The sequence below is a fragment of the Gracilinanus agilis genome, chromosome 1 (assembly GCF_016433145.1).
Source record: "Gracilinanus agilis isolate LMUSP501 chromosome 1, AgileGrace, whole genome shotgun sequence".
Classification (NCBI taxonomy): Eukaryota; Metazoa; Chordata; class Mammalia; order Didelphimorphia; family Didelphidae; genus Gracilinanus; species Gracilinanus agilis.
The window spans coordinates 717,326,187-717,352,374 of record NC_058130.1 but is presented as its reverse complement, the minus strand read 5'-3'; the positions used below and the strand labels follow the sequence as shown (position 1 = coordinate 717,352,374).

Here is a 26,188-nt window from a genome sequence, read left to right as displayed (position 1 = left end):
AGACAGATGGATGGTCAGACACATGCATTCATACATAGATGGATGGATAAAAATATAGATAGATAGATAGATAGATAAGGTAGGAAGGTAGATGAATAATTGGACAGAGACAGATAGATGATTGATAGACAGACAGATTGATAGATAAATGTGAGAGAGAGAGAGAAAAATGGGCAGACAGGCAGAAGGATGTGGGAAAGGATGGAGGGAAAGACGGACAGATGGATGGTCAGACACATACATACATATATATGGATGGATAAAAAGATAGATGTATAGATGCAAACATAGACAGAAAGATAGATAGACAGAAGGATGTGGGGAAGGATAGAGGGACAGATGGATAGACAGACAAATACATACATAGATGAATAGACAGATGATGGATGGATAAAAATATAGATGGATAGATGCAGACAGACAGATAGATACATAGATATATGCATATATACATATCTGTATGGATAAAAAGATATGTGAATAGATGCAGACAGATAGATGGACATATGGACAGACAGACACAAATTGGTTGATTGATAGATAGATAGATAGATAGATAGATAGATAGATAGACAAAAAAAAATGAAGCTCCTTGAGGGCAAGGATGCTTTCTTTTTCCATCTTTGTCTCTCTCTCTCCAACACTTAGTAAAATGCCTAGTACATAGAAAATGTTTTTTTCCTTCATTATCAATGTCCTTCTTAAAATGTAGCTCCTAAAAGCAGATATGATATTCCAGATGTGGTCTGACCAGGACAAAGAACAGCAGAATTATCACCTCTCTTTTTCTTAATACCATGCTTCCTTGAGGAGCTGCAGCAAAGCATATCTAAGAGGAGTGTTGACTTCCAAACTGCGTGACCCTAGGCAAGTCACTTAACCCCATTTGCCTAGCCCTTACCTTTCTGTCCTAGATTTGTTACTAAGACAGAAGGTAAGGGTTTTTTAAAAAAGGAAGTAGAAGAAGATGTACTGGACTTAGAGTCAGAAGAAGCTCAGGTTTGAATTCTCAGCAACAATAACAATGAAAAATAACAACTAGTATTTGTATAGCATATAGTTTGAAAGGCAAAAATATTGCATATCAATAGTATTTGTAAACATTAAAAAATATCTCATTTACAAGTATTATCTCATTTGATCCCCATAATAATCCTGGAAGGTAGGGGCTATAATTATCTCCATTTTATAAATAAGGAAACTGAGGCAGACAGTGGTGAAGTGACTTGCCCAGAGCCGCACAGGGTTATACATTCATCTTAAGGTCAAGATTTGAACTTGGGCCTTCTGGAATCCAGGTCTGGCACTCTCTCTATTGTATCACCTGCTGAACATGTATTTACAGTAAGAGGATTTTTTTCATGTCCAGGTGTAAGACGTTGGATTCAGCCCTTCTGGATTTCAGTCTATTAGTGCCAAATTCTCATTTCTGGCTGTCAAGATCTTTTCATATCCCAATTCATATCTCCTCATCTCAGTGCTCTCTCCTCAGATTCTTTAAGTCCTATGCCAAGGGGTGAAGGGTAGAAGGGTCCAAAGAGCACCAAAATGGTTATCTGAGAAAGGGAAAGAGGGCTCAGAAGGGATCCTGAAAGAAACTAAATTGATTTAAAAACAAAAGATAGCAATAAGAAAAATTTTATAGCATCAACTTAAATCAAAGTAGGTTCAAATCCTAGTTGCGCTACTTACTACCTATGTGACTGGCATCATTTCCCTCCTCTATAAAATGAAAGGAAAGCAGGTAGGTAGCACAGTGGACAGAGTGCCAGACCTGGAGTTGGGAAGATCTGGTTTCAAATCTATTTGACAGATATGATATGACAGACACTTCCTAGCTATGTGACCTTGGGCAATCGCTTAATCCTGATTGCCTGGCCCTTGCCACTCATCTGACTTAGAACTGATACGAAGACAGAGGTTGAGTGTTTTAAAAAAAGAAAGAAAGAAATGAAATGAAAGGGTTGTAGCAGACTTTCTCTAAGATCCCTCAGAGCTCTGATATTCTTTTTCCTATGATCTAAAAACTCTTCCAGCTCTAGAAACCAGTAGTGCTAAGTCCTACCATTTCCTTCTGTGGCTCCTTTGGCCCACAATTATTTTTCACTCTGAATTCCTCCAGTTCTTAGAGGGTCAACTATTTACTCATTCACTTAGATAAAATGTTCTAAGACCTACTATGTGTAGAGCACCGTGATAGGCAAAAAGTCAGAAGGAGAATAAAGAGGCCATAACTCCATTCCCCTTCGTGCCATTTCATTGCTGCCCCATTAAGTCCTGGTCATATTATCAGAATGCCTGGGATTGGCTAAGTAACTGATTGAAAAATGGACAAGACAGAAAGGGCAGAGAATGGGAAGGTGAACCCAGAGGAGATTTCTGGATGTCTCGTGACCACCTACCCAAGAGGCACATGCCTTCTCCCTCAAAATGTGATATCCCGTGGCTGACACTTTCTCATGCCAAGTCAGCACCAACTCCAGGCACTGACAAGCAAAAAGGTTAGGCTGTCACATAACAATCTCCTTTCTAGGGCTCTCAAACCCCAAGAATGACACCTGAGTCCCTCTCTGGTTCCCAACTGAACCCAAATTTGTGGCATGTTAGGGAGTTAGTGGAATTCCCCCAACACACTTTGGGGGAAAAGAGGCTCTTACTTTCATCATCTTGATCCAGTCATTCCTTTCTCCTTTTGGAGGAAAACAACCCCCGGCACCCATGGCCTTTGACTTCTGACTTAATGCAGCTGGAGCAAGGTCCAGGAAAAGACATAAGAGGCCCAAGCATCCATCAAGTATGAAATAAATGAAAGGACGTGCATGTCTGGGAGATTGAAGATCCAAAAGACTTGAGTCCTAATCCTGACTTTGTCACTAACTCCCTGCATGCCCCTGAGGAAAGTCACTTTTCCTCTGTTGACTTGTTTCTCCATTCCTGAAATGGGAAAAATGTGACTTCACCCCACAATTGCACAGGAGTGGATGAAGTCAAAATGGGAATTTTCCAAATTAAAAAAAAAAAAAGACTAAATGGGAAAGTATTTTGAGATACTATAAAAATACAAGGATACTTTTTTTAATAAACAAGAGAGATTTCTCCAGGCTCTTTTCCATGAATCCAACACAAGACACCATTTTATTCTCCTATTCTAGGCCTAATCTAACTCTTGGGAAGGTTACTGGGTATAGAGAGAGAGAGGGAGATTTTTCTAACCTAGACCCACACACATTCATCTCTTCCCCCTTTCCAAATTCTCATTTCCAAATACATCCTCAGCAATCATCTGCTATACATGTCAAGTTCCATTCGACCCATTTCTCCATCATCAGCATTAACTCTTAGGCAGGTGACACCCAAACCCCCTATCCCCCACCTAGGGGCCACAGTGATTCCCTCTCCTTTGCCCAACCCAGAAAGGCAGTCCAATCATCAGGCACCATCTGGCCACACTTAACTGGAAAGAGGAGGAGGGCAGGGAAGGGGGTATAACTATCAAGCATGTGAAAATTAATGAACTTGTTCCCTTATACCAGGAGAAAAGCAAAGAGCCCTCATAGCTCGCAACCTCCCTAAGGGATCCGCTTTCCTGTTCATGGGATATAGCTCTTTTTGGTTTATCCTACCCATGACCTACCAAGCTATTTCAGCATTTGAGGGTGGAGGAGACCTTAAAGCTGATCAATCTCCCATTTTAGAGATGAAGAAATTGAGACCCAGAGAAAGGGAGGAACCTGCCCAAAGTAACAGGTGTAGCAAGTAGAAAGTCTGCTTCCAAAAACAATGCTTTTTCCACTACACTACTACCCAGAAACCCAAAGCAGAGAATCTAAAATCGAGTCAAATAGACCCAGCTTCATGACAAGGAAGGATCATTCTCCCACAAATAGGCAGAAGAAAGTGGGGGGATTTCTCAGACTCCCAAGGCCATCAAACTTGGAATTTCCCACCAGTGACTAGACTGCCTGGCTCTGCCTTTAAATCTACCACAGAATTTTGCCTTAATGACACCTCCCCCAAATAATATAGCCACCCCTCAAAAGGGACCAAGTGACAACGACTTTCTACCCCTCCCTGTGATGGGTCCAACTGAAATTAGTGCCCTAAGGAGAAGGGCTGACAATCCAGGGATTGAGGAGCCTAGGCAGGACCATATTCCTGACCTCATCCTCAACCATTTGCTATGGTGAAAACCAATGATCCTGATCTCCCCCCACCCCCAAGGGAACAGCCAGTGATGGGGCCAACACCAGGGAACAGCAAAACGGTCCTCACATAAACTAGGCATGCACAAGCTCATCTGAGCAGCTCCAGACCGTCAAGCCAGTGGGGAAAAGATCTGATCTCCCCACAGTTCCATTTCCTCCCCTCTTTCCCCATTCTCACCCCCTTATTTTAAATGACACTGGGGAGAGGTCATAGGGGCTCATTGCCCTGCACCGAGCTGCCCCAGGACATTTTAATACCATTAAGGGTCTGTGTGTCCAAGGGCCCTTTAATAGTGTATCTTGTTTCTCCACTTTTCTTCTTACAACAACTGTTTTTTACACCTTGAGGGAGGGGAGCAGGGGAAGAATGGTTCTTGTACTTACTTTTCTTTTTTGTCTCACAACATGGGATTTAAAGGTCTCAGGGGCTGAAGAAGACTTTCTGGGTCCTCTGCTCGGGCTTTATGGAAGCTGCCAGCCAGCTTGGGGACAGGCTTACCCAGAGTTATTAATAGTACCACCTGGTGACCCAAGCCTTCCTGCCCAACTTTGGGCAAAACTGAAGCAGCTGTTGACTTACCACAGGCCCCTTCTCAAATTTTCCCCTCCCAGGACTCCATGCCAGGGGAGACAACCACTCTGCCCTCTGCCTCACAAGGGGAGGAGATACAGATTTGGACCGAACTCTTTGTAGTGCTCACAATTAAAATGGGGCATTAATCCACACCCCATAATTTTAAAGAGAGAGGAACTGAAACCCCTGAGGGAAAGTCCTTTAAGCAAGTCACACAGTGAATTTGTGGCATAACACAGGTCTCTGGAGTCTGCCTCCCTGATTAACAGCTGAGTCAAACTTTCTGAAAAATGCCTCAAAAGCAACCAGGCAGCAAGCTCAATAAAAAGTCAGAACTCCCTCCTACTGCCCAAATAGATAACATTCTCGGCAATCCTGTCTTGCTAGATTTTGCATGAAATTTGAGGGAGAGAAAGAGCAATATTCAGTGAATCTCAAAGGGCTATAAACCAATGTATATACCCTTTGATCCAGAAATACCACTTAGGTCTGTATTCCAAAGAGATTTTTTTTAAAGGGGGTGGAGGGAAAACTTCCTTGTACAAAAATATTTACAGCTGCTCTTTGTGGTGACAAATATTTGGAAACTGAAGGGATGTCAACTGGGGAATGGCTGACCAAATTGTGGTATATGATGGTGATGGAATACTCTTGTGCTGTAAGGAATCATGAATAGGATGATTTCAGAAAGAGCTGGTAAGACCTATGTGAACTGATGCAGAGTGAAATGAGCAGAACCAGGAGAAAATTATACACAGTGACAGCAAAATTGTATGATGATCAAGGCTTCTCTCAGCAATGTGATGATCTGGGACAATTCTGAAGGACTTATGACAAAGAATGCTATCCACCTCCAGAGAAAGAACCAGTGGAGTCAGAAAGCAGATGAAAGTGTACGATTTTTCACTTTAGCTTATTTGAATTTTTATTTGGGGATTTTGGTTTTATATGATTATTCTCTTACAAAAATGAACAATATGAAAATATGTTTTACATAATAATACATACATAGGCCAGATCAAATTGCTTACCAGTTCCAAGAGGAGGGCGGGAGGGAGAGAGACAATTTGGATCATATAACTTCAGAAAACACATGTGGAAATTTGTTATTTCATGTAATTAGTAAAATGAAATGTCTTCATTTTTTAAAATACCATTAAAACATACTTTTAAAAACTGCTATGTATATATATGTGTGTGTGTATATAACCCCTATGCAGGATTCCTCTCTTAAAAATACTGACCAGCTCCTCCCACTATCAACTGGAGTGTGCTCAAGAAAGCAAACTCATTTTTAGTTTTCTGGCAAAAAGGGGTGGGAAGATAAACCCGGCTCTACAAAAAGGAAACAATGTGTTATACCACTCCACTGCCATTATCACTTAAGAATGTTTTTCTCAGGGGATGCAGCTAGGTGGCTCAGTGGATGGAGAGCCCGACTTAGAGATGGGAGATCCTGGGTTCAAATCTGACCTCAGACACTTCCCAACTGTGTGACCCTGGGCAAGTCACTTAACCCCCATTGCCTAGCCCTTACCACTCTTCTGCCTTGGAACCAATACATTGAATTGATTCTAAGGCAGAAGGTAAGGTTCTAAAAATTAAAAAAATTAAAATTAAAAAATAAAAATTTTTCCTGGAATGGGGAGATGACTAGCCCCCCAGAAAATTAAAAATTAAAAAAAATAAAATTAAAAATTAAATAAAAATAAAAATAAAAAGTATTTATTCTCAGGGGCAGCTAGGTGGCTCATTAGATTGAGAACCAGACCTAAAGATGACAGATTCTGGGTTCAAATCTGGCTTTGGTCACTTCCCAGTGACCCTGAGTAAGTTATTTAACCCCTATTGCCTAGCCCTTACCACTCTTCTGCCTTGGAACCAATACATAGTATTGATTCTAAGACAGAAGGTAAGGGTTTTTAAAATTTTAAATTAAAAAAAAAATTTACTCTCTATTGGATCCTGAGGTCAGAATATGTAACCACTGCCATGTGGTTTGCACTTTCCAAAACCCTCTCATGTATGCGCCTCCCCACACTTAGGGCCCCGCTTCTTCCTCTGTAAAATGAAGAAAACGATTTTTAAATGCCCACAATCAATTCTGCAAATTCTTTGAAGTAGGAAACGTCTGCATCTCAAGGCTGCCACTCGGTGGCTGTGTGCTGTAATCAGCCTCCACAGACTGAAGGGCTTTAAAAGGAGCTGAGAAGGAGGGTTCGTCCTAGCGGCCAATCCTCTGGCTTCAGGACTTGAGATAGGATGAGTCTGACTGAAAAGTTAGGGCTTCTGTGAGCTCACCCAAAGAAATCCCTCCAGGGTCATCATTGACAGCTCCCCAGTTCAGCCAGCCTGATTCCCTCCCTGTTTCCGGATCATCATCACATACAAGAAACCATCTCATTGAGCCCATTTCTGCACCTGTGGGACACCGGATTGGACAACATGATCTCTAAGGTTCCTTCTAGCTCTAAATCTGTGATTCCTTTCAGGGTCCTGCCTTGGATCCCGCTGCCTAGCTCAGCCCCACTAAACCTAGATGCCATCCAATATGATCATGAAACCTACTTTGACTTTCTCCGCCTCGTAGTCTTTTCTCTCTCTCTTCTCCGACTTCTCAGAGCAAACGAGTCTATATTTCTCACTTTGATGGAGTGGGCAGGGAGGGGCCGTAATAGAAGGGACCCCCAAACTCTGAAATCTAGGACTGCTCACCAGTTAGCACTTGTTAAACATGAACTGTAAAATCTGTAGTTTCAGCATTAGTCAAGCATAGATTGCAGAATAATGTTACCCATTCTGTATCATCAGTCACCTCTATGGATACAATTGGGGATGTAGACTCTAAGCGATCACCCTCGTGCAAATATCAATAATATGGAAATAGGTCCTGATCAACGACACATGTACAACCCAGTGGAATCGCTCGTTGGCTACAGGAGGGGGGTGGGAGGAGGGGAGGGAAAGAGCATGAATCACGTAACCATAGGAAAAAAATTCTCTTAATTAATCAATTAAATAAAATTTTTTTAAAAGTCACCTATACAGGATCTATAATGTTCTATCCTGGGCATCAGCTTTGTGCCTGCTCTACATTATCAGTTATCCATATTGTTCTTTATTTACCTTAGTTCTGAGCGGTTCAGCATCACTAATTACCTGGACTGGTGGTCTACTGTGCTGTATCCCCACCCACCATGTTCCCATTCCAGAAGGGTAGCAAGACATCTCCCACATTGACAAATGATGCCAGGTGGGACCATAGGGAAACATGGGAGATGCACACTAAGGGCTCTGGCATTCCAGAAGGATCCCCCAAACCTGCACCTGATCCTTATTTCCTTTTGTGTCCCCAAGTTAACTTATGACATGTTAAATCCAAAACCTCCACCTCTACTTGAATTTGGTCATGCTCATTTTCCAAGGTTCTCAGGAAAGGTGGAGGTTTTCCTAGAATGGGGAGATGACTAGCCCCCAGACCCTAATAAATATGCAAACTCTGATCCACACCTGGGGCTGCTACTCCATTATCTATTGGGCTACTCCATCACCCCAAGAGCTGCTACTCCATCAGCTCTTGCTAGGGCTGCTCCTCCACACCTGGAGAACTGCTATTCCATGAGCTCAGAGAGGCTACTCTGCTAGCACCCAGGCTTATCCATCAGCCCTCAGGCTATTCCATCACCTATTAGGCTATTATACTGTCTTAAAAACTTCTTCCAATAAAATTCTTTCTTTCTTTTGGGTTGAACGGAGTTTGGGTCTCCCATTCTTGGGGCTAGACTCGGCTGCAAACTTGGATGTGTTTCTCCCTCATCAATTTGACACTCCTATATGCAAACTTGTATTGTATGTTCTCATTTCATGGCCTCTGTCTTATCTTCCCAACTAAAATGTGAGCGCCAGAGGACAGGCAGGAACCATGTCCATGTCATTCCTTAATGTGTCTTTCCTAAATACTCACACGCTGCAAGCATTGTGTAAGTTTTAAAATTAATATCCAATAACTATTATATTTTATAAATTTTATTAACAATAAGTAAAGTAAAAAAGCTAACTAAAAAGGCGCTAACCCAGCCCAGTTGCAAGAGAAGAGAGTGAGCAGGAGGAGCTACAGAACTTATAAACAATTACATGAAGATGCAAACGTGCACAAAGGGAAAAGCATTCTGGGTAATGTAGTTTTAGGAATTCTGGGGTACGTAGTTCAAAGTACAAAATCTCCATTTATACAATTGGTAAATATTTTTTTAGAGAAAAGTCAATATTAACTGGCCATTTTGTAATCCCAGAAATCATTTCCCATATACATCAAGCCATGAGATCCAGAACTTCCTAGAAAGGACCTACTTTGGCATTGATCTAGAAAATCCATCCAAATCTCTCTCAATCAATGAACTGTATCAATTCAAAAACTTAAACCTTCAAAATTATCACATTACAGTATTAATTCATATCCTGTCCTATCCGAGTCACCTAAAGGAAAACCTAGCAACAGTATATAACAATCTTAAAAAAAAAAAATGGGGGAAGACTTGGGAAGAGAGAAGTGAGGAAGAATGTTCTTCAACAAGAACACTGAATAAATTTTCCAAGGGACATAATGTAGCCACAGTAGGTGAGCGATTCTTACAAGTAATTATAGCAAATTACATTATTTTTGATGGTGAAAATATAACTGTTTTGTGTAGAAAACAAATTTCAGAAAAGGCATTGAACTAAAAGACTAGAGAACTGGATTCTACCTTAAACAAATGTTCCCTCTCTTAGGCTGTTTTCTCCTCTGTAAAAAGAAGATCTGGAGGGCACCTAGGTAGCTCAGTGGAGAGAAAGGCCTCCAGGAGATCCTAAATTCAAATCTGGTCTTAGACACTTCCTAGCTGTATGGCCCTGGGCAAGTCACTTAAGCCCAATTGCCAATCCATCACTCATCTTCTGCCTTGGAACCAATACTTAGTATTGATTCCAAGACAGAAGGTAAGGGCTTTTAAAAAAGGGACAGGGAATTGAGCTAAATTACCTAAAATAATTTCCAGTTCTAACATTATATACTCTAAGAAGGTTACTTTCTAGCTCTATGTTTTTTGTTATTTATCCTTTGTTTTTGAAGAGGGCCAATGACATAGTGGGGTGATGTCTTGACTTTTGTGTGAATTGGATTTAAGTGAGGTACAGTTTCACAAAGTCACAAAGTTTCCCTCTCTCTTTCAGAGTCCTCCAAATCCAGTGGCATGACAAAAATCAAACAATTGGTGATAGCCCAGGATGCTGTGGATGACCTTCATTATCTAACCAAGAATCTAAGTGATCTATAGCACTTTCTTCTACCTTCATGGCTGCCGTTGGAACAAATTATTCTCATCCACCCATTCCATTGGGGAACATCTTCACATGCTTGGAGTAGACATACTCCTAATTCACCAGTAGATTTGAGACCTGTCTTTACCTTTAACCTGGTTTAGCCCATCTGCCAAGAGAGTTTATTGAAGTGTGGCCACTGTGCATGCTACAGTTTCTTGGAGCCACAGGTGAAATCTGGATGCCAAAGAAGGAATGTAGCCCTGAAAAGGGCTCAGCAAATCTACACACCAAAAGTACTACTCTTCTCTGAACACCCCATAAACCCCAGTTCTATATCTATTAGGATAAATAATAGCTGATATTCATCATCATCATCATGATGATCAAACACGTTAAGGTCTACAAATTACAAATTACACAGAATCAGACTTGGATTCAACTCTTTGCCCTGGCACTAAGTATCTCTGTGACTCTCAGGAAGTCATTCAACTCCTCTATATATCTTTCCTCATTTATAATGGCTACATTTTTTTTTAAAAGTTGGAAAAGAAAAAAAGGTCAAATGCTATGATCTCTCAGGTCCCATCCATTTCTAACATTATATATATATATATATATATATATATATATATATGGATATAAAAGTATTAAGGTTTCCCTATTTCTCAAGGTGTGAAAGGTTCTTGGTTCTCTTTGAGTTTGCACTTGTGAAAAGGGAATCCTTTATTCTTTTTGCCTAGATGGAGTTAAAACTTTTACAATAACTTAAGTACCCCTACTTACAATACTAAGTACCTCACTAGATTGTGAGGACAGGGTTAGCTCTCCTTTGTCTACCTTTTGATTGAATCAAAACAAGTTTGAACTAGGTGCTCACAAACCACTTGGTGAATTCACACCTTACTTGATGCTAGGTGAAAAGCCAGTAAGATAGTTGGAGAGCTCCACCCTTTTTCCCAAACTCAAAAAGCCAGAAACTTTTGAATTCTTTTAAGAGTTCACACACTCAGAAAGGTGTGAATCCAAAGGTGACAATTCAGACAATTTAGAAACTGTGATTGGCCCCCATGAAAAGGGACAGGGATAGGAATCCCTGAGGAGTCAGTCTGGTGGAAATGACTCTAGTGAAGAGTGTCTCCTGGAGATAGTCTTTGAGGGAACTTCCCTGGAGACTGCAACTTAGATCCTGGAATCAACTTAGATTCTGACTCCTTGGGTGAGTGAAAAGGGCTGATTCCTTTCCTAGTTTCCTAAGAGACTAGCTTCCATCTTGGAGGAGGCCTCATAGTTACTCACTACTGGCCCTCCTGGCTGAGGACTAGTGTAGGTATTTTCTCTAACCTCCCTCACATTTCTCTACCTTATTGTTTCCTCTCTATTTTATAAATAAACTTCTGACTTGAGATATAATAACTCTGGTGACCACATTATTTCACATAATTTAAGTTCAATCACTAAATTTAACCCTTACAAAGGATCTCTACAAAATCTCCTTCTATAAGGATTTCTGGTGCCAGCAGCTCAAGGGGTCCATGAGATCAAAACTTTTCATAATACTAAGATACTTTTGTTTCTAATCAGTAAATATTAATAGCTATAACCACATAAATAAAGCTCATGGGGCTGAGGGGAGTCCTTGATAATTTTTTAAATAGTGTAAAAGGATTTCAGTTTCTACTCTTCTTTCCCTCTGTTTTCCCTCAAAAGGGAATGGTAATGAGCAGTGAAGCAATCACAGAGAAGGAAGCAAAGAATCTAAATAATCCACAAAATAATCAGTTCCTGGACAATTATGAAGTTATTTTTTTTTTTAAATAAAGCCTGCCTAGAGAAGATGAAGGAAAATAGTTATGCTCACGCACTATTGATGGAGCTGTGAACTGGTCCCATCATTTTGGAGAACAATTTGGAATTATGTCCAAAGGGCTACAAAGTGTGCCTACCCTTTTGATTCAGAAATACCACAACTTGGTCTATATTCCAAAAAGATCAAAGGAAAAGGGCCTATATGTACAAAAATATTTATAGCAGCTCTTTTTGTAGTGGCCAAGAATTGGAAACTGAGGGGATGTCCATCAATTGGGAAATGGCTGAACAGGATGTAGTATATAATTATTATGGAATATTATTGTGCTCTGAGAAAAGACAAAGAGGATGGTTTCAGAATAAACTGGGAAGCTTTATACGAACAAGACACGAAGTGAGCAGAACCAGAACATTGTGAACAGTAATAGCACAATGGTAATGTAATGATAATCATCTGTGAAAGACTTAGCTACTGTGATCAATACAATGATCTACAATTCCAAAGGACTCATTCAGAAAAATGCTACCTACTTCCAGAGAACTGACGAATTCAGAGTGCAGATTAAATCATTTTTTAATTTTATTTTTCTTTTTGGGGGGCAGGAGGGGCAACATGGTAAATATGGAAATGTTTTACATGATTTCACATGTATAATGGGTATTATACCTGCTTGCCATCTCAATGGAACAGGGAAGAGCTGGAGGGAGGGAGAGAATTTAGTACTCAAAAAAAATAATTAAAAAAATAATAAAGCCTGCCTAAGCCTCAAGGACTGAGCCTCCTCCCTACGAGCCAGAGAATGAACCAGAGAACAGTGCAGAGATCCAAGAAATACAAAAGTTTTTATTTTCTTTCAGTTTGTGACACATTATTGCATATGCATGTGCATTACAAGCACTCAGGAACATGCATATACAACAGCATTAGACCAGGGCACACTATAACAGTCCCAGGTTACATATATCTGTGGGAATAATAATACAGCATATGGAAAGTGAAAAAAGGGCATAAATCTTGACCAGACAGGGGCCATGCACCAACGGGGGAGAGGGAGTGAAGCCCCCTCCCCTAGAATCAGATCCCCTGCCCGCTTGCTCTCCAGGCAGCTTTAGATACCCACTTGTATCTCGTAGGTAAAATACAAGGTCCTTGAAGGCAAGAACAACTTCATTTTTATCTTTATATCTCCAGTACCTTGCAGGATGCCTTTCACATACTAACCTCTTAGTAAATAGCTTTAAATGAATGATGGGAAGTACCTTCACCATCACTAGTATGTCAGGGCCCCGGTTCATCAGGGTTGTGATCCTTGGGTCCCTCTGACTAATCCTTTATAAATAGCTAGACAGAGAACTTCCCTTCCCTCCCAGCAAATTTAATCCCCAAGAAGAAGGTGCTTCTGACACTTTATACCATCTTACCTTCAATACCTTCAATAGTTGTGGTATGTAATACTACCTATATCTTAGGCCTTGAGCATCAGAGTCTTTGGGGTGCCAGTGGTCAGAAATGACTGCTTGAGGTGGCAACAATTCCTTCCACTCTCTGAACTGGTGTTCCCTTGTCCCTCAACAGTTTATTGAGGAAGAAGCTAAATCTGAGATTTGCCCATACCCCTAGTCCTTCAATCTCCACAACCATTCAAGGGACTCAGGGAGGATAAAGGGAAAATACTAACTCATCTCCTCATCTACTAGACTTTCCAAGACCCAATGAAGAGATGCAAATACCTTGGAGCTTCAAAAAGTTATATGTGTGTAAATATGAAGAGGATAATTTCACTAGAAGTCCAAAAGATCATCTCTACAGTGGAAAAAAAGTCCATTCCTAACCCAAATATCTTAAAAGTGTGTCCAACCACTCTCTAGGAAACGACTATACAAGTATTTTTTACTTTAAGTCAACTTGTGCTGACAGATTTCCAAACTTTCAGACTAAGGCAGAGTTGGGGACGAATTCGTTTTTCAAAATCTACAGTCTTAAACTTTGAGGTTTTTTTCAGGCCAGCACTTGTTAGCAGGCAGCATCTGGTGGCCAAGTATGGTATTATTGCCTGTTATGTAACCTAAATTATCCAATCCAAAAGAAGAACAGGACTAAGTTCTAAGAACCAAGACTGGGATTAGGATCCCCAATTGGGATCTGAAGAAAGGCTAACAGGAAGAAAAGAAGTGAAATAAAGAGATGCTAGAATTAGGAACATCTAGAATGTCATGAGTTTGAACACTATATGAACTCATTATTCACCAGAAAAAAGTATTTGATTCAACCTATTAGGGGAACATTCCGTTTCTATAATGAAAACCCATGGGAAAACTGGATCTCCTTCCCAGCAAGCTCAGTAAAATAGCATCTAAATGTTCCATAAAGGGACTCCTCCATTAGGTGCATCTAATTTGAGGGCATGAGTTTATAAGTGTTCCTTACTGTGTATGCCCATGCTTTGGGGGCATTACTATGCACCAAATGTTTGACATGATTTGCAAAGAGTCTGTAGGGCTCTGATTGATCTAGGGTTCCATAGGTTCCAGAAAGTTGGCCTAATGAAATCCCTATATTATTTGAGCCCATTTCTTCATGTGAAAAATGAAAGGGTTAAACTAAATGACCCCTGAGTCCTCTTCAAGCTCTGCATCTAGGATCCTCTGAATACCTCGTGCTTTTAAAATGTCCTTTCCCTTCTCCTATAGCCATGTCACAACTTTTCTGGACCTGTTTCTGAATCTGTAAAATGAGGATAGATCAGAGGTGTCCAACACAAGTGCTGTAGCTTGCAAAACTGGGGCCTGAAACACATTAAAATGTAATTGGGAAATATTTAACAAAATAAATAAAAATACAACATAGATGTTAATATGTTGTTTTCTAAGTCAATGTGCAGCCCTGAGAGATCCCTACTTATGGTTTAGTGGCTCCCTTTGACCCCAGTGAATCAGATGACTCCTGGTTTTTAACCTTTTTCAACATAACCAAAAAAAGACTGTAAGCTCCACTAAGGTCAGGAACCACATTTCTCTTTATCTTCCTTAGCACTTAGTAGAAATAGGGCTCTATAGAATTTAAATGTGAAACTCTAGTTATCTAAATATGAAACAGATTAAGTTTGCTGAATCCTACAATTAGCTGCTCATTCAGAAGCTCAAAGAAAGGGAAAAGTCTCCAAACCCAAAAAATTTGACTCAGCATTCAAAAAAGAATCAACAGTCAAGTATAAGGTAACATGGACACGGTACCTTAGGGGAAAACAAGATAACAACACACACTGATATGGCCCTCTAAGGTTTGCAGAACATTTTCCTTCCCCAACAATTCTGCGAGGTAGGTAGTATAAGTATAACTGCAAATGGAGAAAACCCATTCTAAAAAATAAAACAGTCCTTGCCCTCAAGGAGCTTGCCTGGATGCAACCGGAAATGGCCCAAAGGGTTTCTGAAATCTAGCTTCAAAAAATACAAGACATCCCAAAAGGCTTAGTGCAGTGTAAATCCCACTAGATTACAACTATACTAAGACCTTTGAGACATTCCGTGCAATAGAACTGCTAGCCATGAAGGGGAAAGGCAGGAAGAGTGGGCAGACTGACCTGGGAGATGAAAATAAGGAAGCAGCCCAGATCGTCTTCTCTAAACATTCTGGGTAACAATGAGTCTGAAACACTCACATCACAGATTTGCTGCAGCCACTGTCATAAAAAACCTAAGAAAATTGCTTGGGTATATATGGATGTTGGTCTGTCTTTTCATCCATGTACTGCGTAAGAAATGGTCCTAGCCAGTAGGCCAATAACGGGGCATCAGAAGTAAGGAAGGTGCCAGGATAGTCATTGGGCCTCCAGAGTTTGAATGATCTATTTTTAATATCAACTGTGACTTTACACAGTAGCAAGATCTCCTCTCCCTCAGTGCATTTACACAGAAAAGGCTAGAAGAAAATTTGCTAAAATAAAAAAAAAAAATACCTCTGTATTCCAATTATGTCTAACTTTGGGAGGATGTCCTATTGTATTCTTATTCATGTTTTAATTATGGCTTATGGCTACAAGTAGCCTGTGCCTCTGCAAGTCTTGGCTAACAGTGGTATCTTCTCAAATAAGGTCAGTTCAAGATATGAGGGCTCTGTTTAGAATTTCTCTAGGTGCATATAACAGACACTGTTTGTGTTGTCCTCCATTCAGAGTCCACAGTGAAGTTCCTCCAGAGCCAGACAATCGGTTATTTGTCCTGGGGCAACATTTGTACTTTTTCTGTTTTACCAGAGGAGGGGATAGTAGTGACAACAGCAGTGACCCTCAAGCCTAGAATGTCCCTCAGTTGCATGAAGATGGGAAAATTCTTCAGTCCTGAAGAAGAATAAAGGAAGCTAGTATCTTTCAATTCACCTAATCCAAACTGTGACTAAGTCAAAGTAAGCAGCAATGTTGCAAAAATCAATGTTGCTCAGTACATTAATTCTTATTTTGCTCTGACATTCCATTTGGCCAATCTCCACCTCCTGTCTCTCTGACCCAGAAATAAGTCAGAGCTTCCCAGGGAGGGTAAAAAAAGGAATGTTAGCACTGTCTCTGCTCTTTGCTTAGAGGGCCCTAAGAGAGGTAGGGATATATCCCAGATGCTCTAATCTTCACCCAGGTATCAATCACAGTTTCCCTCTGCCTCAGAGGGTTGTTTGACATTAAGTCTGACTCTTCCCCCCTCTCTTGGCACTCCTCTCCTCCTGTCTGGAGAGCTGCTAACGCACACTGCAGTCCCCATCCTGCATTTTCTCCTGCTCCATGGCATAAACCAGGTCCTGAACAAACCTCATCTCTGATGCCACTTGCTTAGCCAGGGCCTCATAGCGGTTCTCTAGGCGGCTGAAGCGGCGTTTCAGCCCATTAGCCCCCAGCAGAGCTCCCTTGGCCTCTTCTTGGGCCTGCCGTTTCAGTGCCTCTGTCTTGTGCAGCTCCTGACGAAGCAGCCTCAGGTCCTGGCCAATGCTCTCATTCTCCTCCTTATACCAGGCTTCCTTCTCCTCATAGATCGAAGTTAGGACCTCAATATCCTCACGGAACAGTTTCTTGCTTCGCTCTAGCTCCCGAAGGCCTTCTTCAGCTGCTGCCACCTCCTCAAGAACCTTAGAGAAGCGCTCAAAATTAATGTATGTGTTGTTTGGGGGCATGCTTGAATGAGATTTGATAGTGTACTCCTTGAGGCGGGTTGTCTTCAGCCGACGCCGCTCTGGCTTCTTGCCACTGTCCTCATTCCTCACATTCCTCCTCTTAATCACCTGCATGGGGTAAGAGAGTAGTTATATATACAAGGACTTCTCCAGGGCAGGGTGACCTACACAGAGGCCTGAGAAATGCTCTACTATACTAATGACAAGATCAGGAACCAAGGGGGAAAATACTGTGTATGTAATCCTTTCAGTATCCGTTGAATGTGAAGGGAAAATTATCCAGGAAAAAAAAAATCTTCAAGCAGGCCTACTGGGGCTGCATAGGGAAGGAGTTAGGACTTCAAGATTTACCCAAGTTCCTTTCAGGAAACCACAAGACAAATAATACTATTCCTGAACAAAATAAAACTATCATCTATTAGCCTTGCCCAATGGTGGCCTCTTAGGAAAATACAAGCTGAAGAGTCCCCAAAACACCCTAAAATGAGAAGAGACCATTCTGATCCAATGAACAAAACTAGAGTAGGACAATTTAAAAAGTTACATCCAAGAGGCAGCTAAATACACAGTAGATAGAGCCAGGCCTAGAGATGGGAGCTCCTGGGTTCAAATCTGGCCTCAGACTTTTCCTAGCTGTGTGACCTTGAGTAAGTCACTTAATCTCCATTACCTGGCCCTTCCCACTCTTCTGCTTTGGAACCAATACTTTGGAACCAAGTATTGATTCTAAGATGGAAGGTAAGGGTTTTTAAAAAAAATGTTATGCTCAGTTCAAACCAACACTGATGAGTTAATCCATGAGAATATTCTGCCAAATTAGTAGCCCAATGCCCTATGAACGCAAGAGCAAAGTGGCCTACACTCTACTCACCTTAATCCATGAATGTTCTAGGCTCTGGTCAATGGTCATCCTTTTCCTAGAATAAGACCACCTTTTATTTATATGGCACTTTAAACTTTTCAAAACACTTTTCAAACACAATCTTGATTTCAACCTCAAAATCATGCTAGGTAAGTATGAAAGAAATTATCCCCACTTGACAAATTTAAAAACTGAGTCATAAAAAGACTAGTTGAAGCAATGGGCCATGGGGAGGGAAGATAGAGAGAAGAGAATAATATTTCAGGTCATCCGTGAGAAGGAAGGAGATCTTAAGATTCAATCATGACCCAGCACCTGTAGAATATAGAGTTGGAAGGGCCATCCATCCAAAGGCCCCCTTAACCATAAGCAGGCCCAAAGAGGATAAATAACTGTCAAAATTATATTATTAATGAGGAGCAGTGCTAGGATTCTAACCCAAGCCTTCTTACTATCCAGGTATGGTCTTCTCACTATACCACAGGTGTCACCCAATTACGCTTCTACCCTCTCCCAAGACCCCAGAACTTCATACTTGGGATCTTTGACAAGCAGTCGCCGGATAAAGTCCTTGGCCAGCTCACTGGTATTACTGAAATACTCTTCATCAAAGTCATAGTTCACAGCTGAAATGTTGGTGAGAGTCTCCTGCTTTGTTTCCCCCAAGAATGGTGATGCTCCACTCAAACTAGAGAGAATATATATATACACCTCATCAAAGAGAGCTCAATAGACCTCAAGCCTACACCAGCACAAGGCCCAAGGCACCCCAATGCCTACATCATGTAAACAAAGCCCAGAAGTCACAGGAACCAAAAACAGAGAAAGAACAAACTCACTGTTCTTTCACCTGGAAGAATAAATAACAGGTTTGGATTTCAACAATCTTTTCCCCAAATACCATTCTGTGCTACCAGGTCTAGGAAGAACAAGGTATAGCCCAAGATCCCCAATACCTAACAACCATTTGGGTTCCACCATTTTAAAAATGAGGGAAGGGGGCAGCTGGGTGCCTCAATGGATTGAGAGCCAGGCCTAGAGACGGGAAGTCCTAGGTTCAAATCTGGCCTCAGACACTTCCCAGCTGTGTGACCCTGGGCAAGTCACTTAACCCCCATTGCCTAGCCCTTACCACTCTTCTGCCTTGGAGCCAATACACAGTATTGACTCCAAGACAATGGAAGGTAAGGGCTTTAAAAATAAAAATAAAAAAAAAAAATAAGTGAGGGAAGTGCACCTCACCCTCCCAGTAAAAAGTCAGGAAACTAGTGAGCCTTCTGACATTCCTAGTGCTAACCATAGAGTCCCACTGCTTTCTCAAGAATACAGAAAGCCACCATGTGATAACACAGAGCCAGTCATGCCATATGAGCAGGACAATCAGAATGAGCACACAGTGAATGTACCACATAAGCCAGAACTCAAGTCTCTTCTATCTGTTACTATTCCCTAGTTACTTCACATGTGTAAATCTTAACTTCCTGTGGGAACTATGAGGGCAAGAACCACAGCTATACTTTTGCTGTACACTTCAATACCAATTTCAGAGCAGAAGATTTTCTCAATGGTCAAAAACTGCTTATTGGAGAATGGATCTTTTCCTAACCAAAGACATCTGCAAGTAGAATGAAATATGAAAATACTTACAGAATGTATGTGATCACTCCAATGCTCCTGAGAGAAGGGAAAGAGAAGAAAGAAACCTTATTTATTTTATTGAAACATTCTTTTATAATTCCAGTGAGCTACTAGCAAGAGATAATGAGGCTCATGTTCTCAAATCAGAGTGAAAATCATGCTTTTTCTGTGGTACAGCTCTAGAACTCTCAAAAGTTTAAAAGCAGAGTAGACTATAGAAAGCAGGATTTTAGAATACGGCAAGGATATAAGGTTTATAAAGTTCAAAAGAACTCCTAGGTTTTCAGAAATATAATTGGAGACCAAATGACATAGGCAAGTATGCCATTGTACCACTTGGCCAAGAAACGTCCCCTCCCTAGATCTTAATTTGCCTTCCTTATAAAACAAGGTGATTGAACCATATCATGTCTAGGTTGTCTCTCAATTACTAATATTGTAGGATTTGCCTAAAATCATCTTCAGACTCTAAGGACCAAAGCAGAGCTCAGACCAGGTAATGCCATGAAGCATCCACTAGTCCACCAACCCCAGACTGAAAAGGCCAAAAAATGGATTCCCTTATAATGTAGTGAACACAGGTTCCTTCTACAAAACATCTTAAATCAGGGAGGCTAGCTAGAGAAAAGAAGATAGAGGAAGAAGGGAATAAAGAGTCAATGGCAGGTCCATATCCCACTCTTACTATGGGGTTTCAATATGTCAAGTGAGGGAAATCATAATAACTTGAGTCAGTCTTGATTTGCCTGCATTGGCCTTAAGCCTCATAAGACTGTTAAAGGTAGGGGCTGATTTGATGCTCTCCATTCTGTTAAGGGATATACATAAAGAGGAATGAGAGAGACTACAAAAATAAAAACTGCCTCATCCCTCTATACTGAAGAAAACTATAACATTAGACCTATTTCCATTAGAAAACTGAGAGCAAGCCAAACTGTTGGGAAACTAAAGGATATCAGGGAAGCCCAACACAATCACCTCCTCTCACTCACCACATATCAGCCTCCAATCCTAATGGTTCATAGTTCACAATCTCAGGAGCTTTAGGAAAGATAGGAAAAGAAGGTGGATCAGTTCTACTTTGTAAAAGATCAAATTTAGAACAAACACCCTGATGTGCAACATGGCTAAGTTAGTTCAGTTATTGGCCTAATAAGACACATAAATCAGGGTACTCAATTTTCTATTTGCCCAAAAGAAAGAATAATGTGACAAATACAGAAATAGGTGGTTGCAACCCAGAAGGCAATAACAGAAACTATGTGTAGTATGGAAAGCCAGGCATTCTGGAGTTTTGAGATATGCTGTAGTCAGCACACTCTTACCCTCTCCCTTGCCAGAAAAAGCAACTTAATTAACCGAGGCTGCTTGAATGTTCAGCACAGTACCCTTCCCAGAACTCTGGGCTTTATTACCATCACCACATAGGATGGCCACTCACCCACAAACTCTGGGGTTCCAAAAATATTCTTGAACTCATTCCCTGCCTCAATTTTATGGGCAATACCAAAATCAATGAGCTTGATTCGAGGATTGGGCACATTCTTATCCAGAAGCATGATGTTCTCTGGCTGTAAGAAAGAGAGAAAAATCAGGCTCCATGAGATTTAAGAATAAATCTAGTACAATAACTACTGTCAAATATATTCAAATTAGAAAGAAACATAAAGGAAAGCCATCTAACCCTCCAAGACATGGACAAAATACTGAAAAGGAAAGGAAAAACTGAATCTGAATAATTCTACAAAAACCAACAAACTAGGGGGCAGCTGGGTAGCTCAGTGGATTGAGAGCCAGGCCTGGAGACGGGAGGTCCTAGGTTCAAATCTGACCTCAGACACTTCCCAGCTATATGACCCTGGGCAAGTCACTTGACTCCCATTGCCTACCCTTACCACTCTTCTGCCTTGGAGCCAAAACATAGTACTGACTCCAAGACAGAAGGTAAGGGTTTAAAAACAACAACAACAACAAACTAGAGAGGCCCAAATCCCAAAATGAAAGAAAAATAGAAAAATGGAACAACAAATAGGGGCTTAAATACCCAGACCCAAAAAACATCCATTAACTCCTCTCCATAAAATGATATAAGGGCTAAAAAAGGCATATCAAGAAAAGTCTGATTTCTAGGAGTGGCCAAAATACCAGAGGATCACCTGATCATAGACTTGAGATTTTAGATCTTAAAGGAAATCAAGTGTTCAACCGATTCCTTTTACAGATGAAGAAACTGAGACTGAAAGAGGTTAAGAGACTTGCTAGGGTCATAGAGCATGTTAAGTGTAGAAGCAGGATTCAAACCAAGGCCTTTCTTACACCAAGTTTAAGAAAGATCAGACAAGCCAGAGGAAGCTGTTCTCTATCCCCTTTAAAGTCCAAGGAAAGCTAAGGCAGGAAAGTAGAGCTCACCTTTAAATCAAAATGGGCAATTCGCTTGGAGTGCAGATAATGGACACCATCTAAGATCTGCTTAAGGAACTGGGTAGCTTCTTCCTCAGTTAGGGACTCCTTTTCAGCCAAGAAATCAAAAAGCTCACCCCCAGAAACCAGTTCCAAGATTAATACTACATCAGTCTTGTTCTCAAAGATGTCGTGAAGGGTAATGATGTTAGGGTGCTGGATCTCCCGAAGAATGTCCACCTCCCTTTCTATCTCCTCCCGGCTCACCCCACGACGGCTAGATGACAAGCGACGCTTCTTGATAAACTTAGCTGCATACTCTATACCATTGCTCTTCTGACGGCATTTCCGTACAATTGCAAACTGACCACTGTAAAGGAAAAGGAAAGACAAAGGAAAATATGAAGGGAAAGAGAAAAGGAGAAAAGCTCTCAGAAAAACAAAGGACCCCTTCTTAAACCTCACCCTCCATATGATCAACCATTTCCATCTAGGTAGGGAAGTTCATATCAAATTTCATAAATATTTCTCCCACAATTCTGGACAAAGCACCAAAGACACCTGCAGATAGGTGGTATTCTAGACATACTCTCTCTTATCAAGGTGTAGAAGGCTATTAATTCAAGAAAAGAATGAGGACAGCTATTTCCAAAGCTATATATGGTAGTATAACTCAGCTATGAGAAAAGGGTTTGAGTAAACCAATTCTGGGTTGGCTCCTGAAAATAGTAATCCTGAGGAAGTCCTCATACTCAGAACTCATACATATAATCACACAGTCACCAGATTTCCTTTGGACAGTGAATGTAGAGGGTTGGATAATTGTCTCCTTAACCTATCAATTGGTGGATATGGGACAATATGGCCAGAAAGTAGGGAGAAAGGCAATTAGATGACTTTCAAGGCAAGAAAATGGGTAATAACAAAATATATAATTAAAAAAACATGGAATGAAAGTCATAAAAGGATAGGAGGACAAAGTACTCCTTAATCAGGCCTACCTTCCCCAAGCATTCTTATCTCACTTCCCTGAAAAAATCCTCCCTAGTTTTATTTCCTTACCAACAGTAACTACCCACTCCAGCCAAGCCCTTCTCATCACTACACTCATCACTACAATGAGCCAATAGGCTCATTCCAGACTCCAAGCCTTTGTCTCTCCTCAACCCCAACATGGAATCCCTACCCACTTCCACCCATCTGAGGCTACCCATTCTTTAAGGCTAAGGCTTACCTCCTCCTAAATCCTACCTGATCACTCGTCTAAACCATTTTCTTTAGCCTTCTCCAAACTCTTATTTTCCTAAGTGTCAGTACCACACAATTTCTCATTTACCTGTTGTCTCTTTTAAGTTCTGTCTTTCAAGCTACACTTTAAACAAACCCCATAAAGCCAGCCAGCAAGTATTTAGCAGCTATAAGCTTCAGAACTACATCTTACAATTTTTTGACCCACCCCTCCCTATAAAAAGCACAAGGCTGGGTTCACAAGTAGGGATTCAATATACATTGAATTATTTCTCAGATAAGTGAGAAATCCAAAAGAGGCAGTATGGTGTAAAAAGAAAGAATATTGAATTTAGAGTCAGAATCTGGATTCAAATCCCACTTTTAAATTATGTAACCATAGGCAAGTCACTTTTATTTTTCTAAGTTTCAGTCTTCTCATCTATAAAATATAGATAACAATTATACCACCCATGCTATAAGGCTACTGTCATGAAAGTGCTTTGTAAACTTTAAAGGACTGCTTTAAAGGACTGTGAGCTACTATTAAGGACTTTGTTACTTTCAACATACTAATCTACAAGCTCCAACTTGAGCGAATTCCAAAATAGGGATATGATTTAAAGGAACAAAGAAATCCATGTGGTCCAGAGAAACTCTTTTCAGCAGAGCCCATACACAATACTCAGTTATTTACATTTTTATCTGGTGACATCATCCAATTGGCCTATAGGCGGCAGTGGGAGAGATGCCTGAACAAAACTCACCATATAAGGTTTGAGACTTCGTGGGAGAGTTGAGCCCTTGGGACTAACCAAGTACAAGAGACTTAAAGGAAATCATCTTATTTATTGTATCAGGGGATTTAAACTTTTCTCACAACCAGTAAAACTGAAGGTGGTGAGAAAGAAGTAAGGAACTTAACTCCTATTTTTAAGCTTGTAGAGGCCTTCCTTACCACCATTCCTCCAGTCTCTCTTTATGAAAAAGAATAAAAAGTAATATTAACCTGTTAACCTATCTCCCTGGAGGAGATGAAGAAAGCAGAAATCCACTTAATTGTTTGCAAAGGATTGTACAGCTAGCTGTTCCTCATAACCAGCCTGTCTCTGAGCCCTAGAAACTTACCTGCCCAGCTCCTCACCCATCTCATAGTGGTCTTCCACATCTTCCTGCCTGAACGTGGACATGGCTGCAGGCTAGCCCTGTCACTGAGTTCTCAACTCCAAAGGAAGTCCAACTACTGCAGTATGGCAAAAGAAACCAGGGGCAGTCCCACAAAGCAGGCCTGGAATAGACAAGAGGGGTTCAGGGAAAAGCAAAAGGGCTGCAGCACCGGCCATTTCTCTTCAAGTACAGTGACCTTAAGGGATGACCATCGTCCTAGGAGTTAGGAAGCCTAAACGGCTGAGGATGTTTTTACCTGCCTCACCCCGACCCTCGCTGACTCCCAAGGAGATCACACACCCCAAAGCCCCCTCTACCATGTTCAATCCTCGCCCCTTCTTCTAGTCCAAAAGGGGTCCCTTAACCTCCCCACGACACTCCGAGGCCACGGGCATCCTGCCACTCATGCCACCCATCCCGCTCCTCCCCAGCTCGCCCATTCCCTTTTCCCTCCCTGGCCGACCCCTCCTGCTCCTCCAAGGCCTCTCGCCCCCGGTTTAGCTTTGAGCCCAGCGCCCCGCCAAGGCCCTCTCGCCCTATTCTCCGAGACCCTCAAATGTGAACATCGCCCCCCTCCCCAACCCGGGTTCTCCCTCAAATGGATAATGGTCCCGGTGCTGTCTTCCTCGGCCCCCAGGGCTTCTCCAGCCTCCTACCTGGGGCTCCGTGCCGCAAGCGAAACATCGAGGGTCTGAGAAGGGGAGTCAGCAGCCAGTCCCGGCGCTTACCTCAGCACCGGGTCAGCACCGCCGCAACATTCCGACATATTCTTCGTCACCGCGCCGGCCCCCATCGCCAAGTCCTATTGGCCCATCCTCGATAACATCATCGCGCTCTGACGTTCCCCGCCCACTCTGCACTGTCATTTTCTATCTATCCCTCCCCCTGCCAACCAGGTCCGAGTATAACTTCTCCGGGAAAGCCCCGCCTCTACGCACTAAGAGTTCAACTGCTGGCCCGAGAATTGTCTGCCACTAGAGGGCGGAGGGAGAGGGGCGGGGCAAAGACCAGCCGGAAGGAAGCCGATTGGCTGTTCCGGATACAAGTTAGGCATGCGAGGAAAAAAAGACTAGTTTCCGGTTCCTAGTTCTCTATCTGGGATGACCATCAGCTGTCTATTCTCTCGCTGGGGTTTCTTTTCCCCTTCATCCAACATTTGTACACTGCTTTATGCAGTTAAGGTGTTCTATGTAATAAAGAACTTGCAATTCTTCATGTGTTTTAAGGCTTGAAAAGATTAGGCATAAAATCGGGAAACAGATCCTGAAGCTCGAGTGCAAGTACACTTAAATGGAAAACTAGATACTTCAGATAGTTCAGCGTTTTAGATATGGAATGCAAGGAAAAGACAGCTATTGGTGGAGTATATGAAGAGTGAAGTTTAAAGTTTCAAAGGTTGGTTGGGATCAGGCTGTCTAAGGCTTTTAAAAAGGTACACAGCTATTTTTTTTTCCTGTGCAGGAGGCAGTGGTCTTCAATACAATGGTGGCAAGGTTAGTCAGAACCCAGAAAAGACATTTCTGACATATAAAATATATATTCCCTTGTCACAGAGGCAGGGAGCCAGGGCCCTGGCTGTCAATGGGGTCTGTGTGCCCCTCAAGGTGGATGATCCACTCAGATGACAAAGGGGGTGTGTCCAGAGTTCCCAGGACACCGACTCCCACTGCTGTTTCCTGAGTGGTCCCTGCACCGACTTTACAGCAATCTCTGACTAACCCACCCAAATCCCACCCCCCAAAACTACACAGCTTTAAGAGCTACACAGTTGTGCCCCAAAAAATTTTAAGCAGTAGTTACTAGTTTCAGATGGAGCTTACATTCTAGACATATACATATGCACAGTAAGT

At 41.6% G+C, this 26,188-nt stretch overlaps 1 protein-coding gene and 1 long non-coding RNA gene across 2 annotated transcripts in view; both read right to left on the bottom strand.

The window, feature by feature from the left end:
- LOC123243049 overlaps positions 1-4,654 on the bottom strand; it is a 45,970-nt gene extending 41,316 nt beyond the window's left edge. Inside the window, exon 1 of the long non-coding RNA XR_006505843.1 lies at positions 4,590-4,654. This is a non-coding gene — a long non-coding RNA (uncharacterized LOC123243049). The remainder of the gene's footprint in view (positions 1-4,589) is intronic.
- Positions 4,655-16,536: 11,882 nt separating this feature from the next.
- On the bottom strand, positions 16,537-24,361 carry DAPK3 (death associated protein kinase 3). Its single transcript, XM_044658510.1, has 8 exons — positions 24,300-24,361; positions 21,954-22,314; positions 20,986-21,115; positions 20,537-20,585; positions 19,554-19,580; positions 18,442-18,594; positions 17,916-17,961; positions 16,537-17,152 (listed from the first exon to the last, which is right to left on the bottom strand). Exons 1-8 carry the CDS (start codon positions 24,359-24,361, stop codon positions 16,616-16,618), a joined length of 1,365 nt encoding a protein of 454 aa, XP_044514445.1. The 3' UTR covers positions 16,537-16,615.
- Positions 24,362-26,188: the final 1,827 nt, after the last annotated feature.